This window comes from Dermochelys coriacea, chromosome 7, assembly GCF_009764565.3.
Source record: "Dermochelys coriacea isolate rDerCor1 chromosome 7, rDerCor1.pri.v4, whole genome shotgun sequence".
Lineage (NCBI taxonomy): Eukaryota > Metazoa > Chordata > Testudines > Dermochelyidae > Dermochelys > Dermochelys coriacea.
This window is the reverse complement of record NC_050074.1, coordinates 17875193-17881192: the sequence shown is the minus strand read 5'-3', so window position 1 is coordinate 17881192 and position 6000 is coordinate 17875193. Positions and strand designations below refer to the sequence as shown.

At 38.3% G+C, this 6000-nt stretch overlaps 1 protein-coding gene across 4 annotated transcripts in view; it reads right to left on the bottom strand.

Moving 5' to 3' along the window:
• Positions 1–646: 646 nt before the first annotated feature.
• The window catches only part of LMCD1 (LIM and cysteine rich domains 1), a 65476-nt gene continuing 60122 nt past the window's right edge, over positions 647–6000 (bottom strand). For all 4 annotated transcript variants that reach the window (XM_043518725.1, XM_038411233.2, XM_043518726.1 and 1 more), the window contains one exon: positions 647–4626. In XM_043518725.1, the coding sequence (XP_043374660.1) occupies positions 4468–4626 (159 nt within the window). In that variant the 3' untranslated portion in view covers positions 647–4467. The remainder of the gene's footprint in view (positions 4627–6000) is intronic.

The following is a 6000-nucleotide window of genomic DNA, read 5'->3' as shown; positions in this document are numbered from 1 at the left end:
AAGAGGGCGGTAGCCAATTCTCTAGGGTTCAGGGAGGTATGTACATATCTGAAGTTGGAACTTCAGAGGAAAGGGCTAGTTTTGATTTTACCTGCTGATACCATTAGAGAAAAATCCAAACTAGAACATGCTATGTTAGCATTTAGCAATCCTGAGTGATCAAATCAGTTGGTTATTGTTTAATGCAATAATAGTTTATCCACCACTAATGGCAAATGGATCTGAAAAAGAGCTCTGTGTAAGCTTGAAAGCTTCTCTCTTTCACCAACAGAAGATGGTCCAAGAAAAAAAAAAAAAAACATTTCCTCACCCATCTTGTCTCACCACTGATGGAGACACAGGCTACATACAAGTTTATACAGTTGGTATTGTATGTTAAAATAATTGTATTATAATCCATGGCCTATAATCTTTATTCATTAGGATACACATATGTGGAAAACATTATCATTATGACACCTTTTACATAATCAGAACCTTATGTCCACAGTACACTGAGGAGCAAACAGTTTAATTACTATTTCAGCTGGAGAGATTAAATAAAACAAAACAGGATTTAATTGGCTTGACTCACAACAGCACTACTTTGAGAGAAAGAACAAGCTCTTTTTTTTTTGGTAACAAAAGAAGAACAGACAAAATGGTGTTGAGAATGGTCAAAACAGGAGTTTATTCAATTATTTTTAAAACAAATAAATTTGTTTTAAATTCTAGAAGAGTTAAACCTATCATTTTATTCCAGTAATTCAAACAATAGGCCAAATTCTGCTCTTAATCATACAGATGAAAATCCATAGTTAATTGAATTATACCAGATTTATACCCATATATACAAAATATTTTTGGCCCATAACAACGAAGTTTCAGAATGAAAATTAAGAACCTGATTCTGCCAACCCTTCCTTATGGGAATGGTCTCATTCATTAGGACTACTTATGCAGGGACTACTCACATATCAAGGATCTGTAGGACCAGATTCTTACAGAAAAGCTGGGTAGATTACTAATACAGAAGATAGAAAGCTTCTTTCACTAGCTAATTTCATGCCCAAATCTGGTCTGCTATACCAGTTTAAATTAGGAATAGCTATTTAAGAGCCAAATTCTCCATCATGCTGTATGCCCCCTAGGTATCTCCCCCTAGTTTGGGGGCTGATTCAGCCTTTCACACCCATCAGGGACACTTATGGCCTGGCTGCCTATCGCTCCAAGTGTCATTCTGGCATCCAGGAACAGACAGAGTGAAGTTGTGCTGTAGCTATGCTCCTCCCCACTCCCAACCCTACCTGTTGCAAGGTCACACCCGGAGATGCCAGAAACTGTGGAGGGGTGAGGATGGGAAGAGGTGTTACCTAGAATCACTGGGCTGATTTTATGCCACATAGGAATGTCAAGTGGCTGGATCCCCCAAAGTTTACTGCCTCTTAGTGCTGGTTCAAAGGGACAATGGCACAATGGAAAAATCAGGCCAGAAGTCTGTGAAGCTGCACAGGTACAAAACCAGTGTAAGCAAGGTCTGTCAGGCCCCAAGCAGGACAAACTGTGCACAAAAGAAAATGGAGTTACTGCCAGCAAAATATCTGAAAAGATGGTTTCTGCCCATAGTTTCATTAAGATTTTAAAGTCCTCTGACTTGAAGGCGCCAGTGTTCTACATTCATTGGCTCTGACATTTATACACATTACCACCATGCAAATTCTTTTGAACAAACAAAAGAAGAACAATTTGTTCCACCTCATGTTCACTCTGACCTGAGCCTGTTTTTTTTAAAAAGAAAAATGATTACCTTACATATCTCTTTACAAGCTGCAGTGGCCGAGACTTTTTAGATGAAATCTGAGCTTATCCTGAATATCTTTGGCTTTAGACTCTTATTGCAGTATATATGCTTTGAGACAGACACAAAAGCAAGGAATAAGCAGCCAGTTTACTTTAAGCAAAATAAGTAATCAATTACTCTGTAGGGGGTAGACCAAAGATGTACTGTATTCACTGCAAGAGAGTGATATTTGTTACATTTAAAAATAACTCAATGTTTTATTGACTCATTGTATGTGATTTGTAGGTTTCTTCAACTCATGTTCTTTTTTCATATTTACCTCTTATGAAGTGATTTGGCTATAACATAGCATGCTTTGTGCACAAATGGAAAGTGAATACCTGTCAATAAATGCTGCTAATTTCTTTATTGAAAGAGTATTCTCTATAGGATTTAGGCTCTTTTCACCACCAATTGCACACAGCGTGCACTTTTTACCCTTCTTAATCTTTTAAGGTACAGAAGTACATAAATAAAACTATGTTGGACAGCAATAATTCAGGATACTATAAAGGACATCAAGAAGGGTGCTGTAAAACAAAGCCATTGGTTTTTATTTTCCATTCACACATTGCTAACTTTTAATGATCGACTACTTGTATCCAAAGCTATTCAAAGAGAGCTTAACAATTCCTACTGTAACTTGGAGTCAACACATTTTAAGGTGATTTATAAGATCCTACTGAGTTCACAGAAGTAACTGAATCAGAGATGAGTCAGATTGACAAAATGGCCACAGGCAACCCCCGAAATATGCATACTGTAGCTACTCCACAAATGATGCATTTTCACTGTTCCCATGACTATTACCATCAGCATCACTTCAGAACTTTTGCTGCAACTGCATCAGTCCCGGAGGTAGGGTTTTATTTTTAAATGTCCAAGCATGTCCAGGAACACCAATTATAAACATGTTACAAGTCAGTGGCATTCAAAACAGAGCCCTCATTATGTGCATCGTAAGAGTCCCCACCATGTTTTTACAGATCTCCATATGTGGATTTATCCATTCTCACCCCTATTCCCAGATATAGACATATTGATTCGTTTAGATTGGCAGATGTTTTCCTTTTCATGTGTGAAGGTGGGTTTGAGAAAACTTAGTCACACAGCATGGGTGTGCATTATACATGTTCTGAGTGAAACCTATGTGTGCAGTTGTGCCCATAATAAGGTGTGAAGAACTGGGAACCTGATTTGTGCATCCAGCTTTCAATACGTTTGTTGCATGTTTAAATTTACCACACTTTCATTTTCTAGTAATATTAGAGAAATTGTTCACACACTCAGCATGCAGTTATACCTAGTCTGTCTGAAAGAAAGACATTTTCTATAGTTCAAAGAACGATTAGCAAGCAATTCCAAGCATAGTACATATCTAGCATGGAAATATCGTTGCAAAATTACCGGTATATTCCAGTTCTCTTTAGTGAGAAATTTGGGTATAAAAATATAGAAAACCAGGCTTATTCCCATTTGGATGTTTTTTTGTCTATTACCAGAATCAGATGGGTGTAGGGAATTGATATTAGGATTGGGAAGGTCTGGATGTTAAGAATCCTTTTTCAGTTTTTTGGGTGGGAGCATTAAATGTTATCCTAATAAATCAGGCACAGCAAGAACCAAGAGACTGTTCTGATGAGAAAGTTAATTTCTGTGAGACTTCCAGGCCAAAAACCAATTGTAAAAAATCCAAATAAATTCCACTTTTGAGGCCATCCCATTACTACTTGCATTAATACAATGCCTCTCCCCAGAAATTCAAACTACAAAGGGGATGAGTGGAGAGTACGAGGTTAAAGCCTGTAGCCTTGGGGCTACAAGTCTAAGAATTTCCAGGAAATTTTCATCACATCAAAATTCCAATTAAATAGTGGGATTAGTCAATTGCCCTCATCATTATTCCATTCTGCCATCAGCCTAGATATGCATTGCTCACAGGAGGACTGCAATAACCTACCTGCAACCAAATTCTTGCAGGCAATTAATATGCCAAACTACAGTGAAAAAGTGGGACATTATACACCAACAAGGAAAAGCCTGCTTGTTTCCACAATGTATACAATTTCCTGCCCACAACATAAATTATTGGATTAATCTATTTCTTTGAAGCCATTGATTTAGTACAAATTGCTAGTTTTCTATGAATACATTGAACAATAACACCATAAAACTAGTTATTGAACATAGGTTTAGTATGCCCAAAAAGGGCTTCTGAAATGTGTCATTATAAAAAGGATGCAGCAAGATCTTACAGTTGAACCAAAAGTCTGCATGTTTCTGGATTTGTTGGGTTCAGATTAGTCACATGCTAATCACAAGGTTTAACCTAGTGGATTTGATCTCCCAGAAACTACTTATACCAGTGCTTTAGTGCAATTCTTTCCCAGGAAGAGACCAGAGATCTCCTTCCTGTCCCCTAGCATGTGAATTTTCTTTTTGTTTCCTCGCCAAAGGGTTATTTTCCTTTAATTTAAGGAGGGTGGGGTTCTAGTTGCCTGGCAGTGAACTGCCAGACTCTAGTTTGAATGAAACATGAAGTAATACTCCCCCTCCCCGTCTACCCCTTTTCCATATATTTGTCAATTTACACCAATTCTAACTTGGATCTATGAGAGCAGACTTTGGATTCTCAAGCTACTGGGTGTTTAGGGATGTTTGGCTTTACTGCACGTTGTACATAGAAGCTTGGCTTTATCCAGGCTGAAGGATTTGCCAGTCAGCAGTATCTCGCACTCCAGGCAGGTAAAGTGTTTCTTGTGCCAGGTCAGCCCTTCAGCTTGCTGGTAGTCCTCTGAGAATATTATCTGTGGAAGAAAACAAATACATCTGTTTATTGGCATAGTTTTTCCTCATGCAGACCAACCATCACCCTTCATTAGGTGAGCAAAGAAAAAGGGTGTTTGCCAAGTTGGAGCACAAAAACAAATGAACACATTTACTGGTCTCCATTAGATATGGAAGCTATTCTTAGGAGAACTCATAAGCAAAGAGCATGGGATCATTCTTGAGGGTGAAACCAAAGCCGCAGACCACATTTACATGTTGCTTCGAAAAAATAAAAATCCCACATATTTTAAATGCAAATAAATGGGAAAAAATTCAGTCCATTACACTGGATTTACATTAGTGTATCTACACTGAGTACAATGATGTTATTCTAGATTAGCGCCAGTGGCCTTAGTAAATGAGCCTGCCCTCTTCCTCAAAATAGTCTAGATGATCACAAAGTGAGCTGATTACTCATATTTATTATTCCTAATAGGGAATGATGTCAGCTCTCTACCATGCCTCAATGCAGGCCTTTCCCCCTGCAATACTGCAATTCTTTAATACCATTACTGGTGGCTTCAACATATTTTAAGCTGTTTGTAGAAAACTCTCAACTGTATCAGAGCCTCTCTAAAAAGCTTCTCACTGCTTGTATCTCTTCATGAGATTGGCCTTGTCTACACTATGCATGAAAGTCGATCTAAGTTACGCAATTTGAGTTACGTTAATAGAGTAACTCAAGTCAACGTAACTTAGATCTATTTACCATGGGGTCCACACTATGTATTGTCGACGGGTCGACTTTCCTTACTCTTCTCAATCCAGTGGAATACAGGAGTTGACAGGAGAGCAATCGGTGGACGATTTAGCGGGTCTTCACTAAACCTGCTAAATTGACCGCCAATGCATCAATCCTCCGTAAGTGTAGACAAGTCCATAAATATAGGCTCCCATGAGAAAACAAAAAAAGATGGTATATAGTCTACCATCAACATACTGGACTACATTTCAATGAGACCATTTTCCAGGACCTTTTAAAGACAGACCACATTCAATAGTGACAACAGTAGTTTGCTATTCTTTGACAAAGCTTCTTAATAGTTAAAATAGCCCCAAACTAGGATCTCAGACCTGAACCTCTTCAAATTTGAGACTAAATCTCTGGATCAGAGTCTGAGTCTATCCAGTGATTTTGGTTCTAGGCCAGATCTAAAAACCAGAGGAGAAATATTACCTCTTTCTGGTTTTAATATGAGCAAAATCTCACAAGAATGGTTGCCCTTGTGAGGGAATTTTGGCATGAGATGATGGAAACTTTCAAGATGATGCCTTTGTTGGCAAGAAATATAACACAACCAGCTCAACAACATTTTCTGCACTGCCGATTCCATACCTGAAACCCAGCCCTA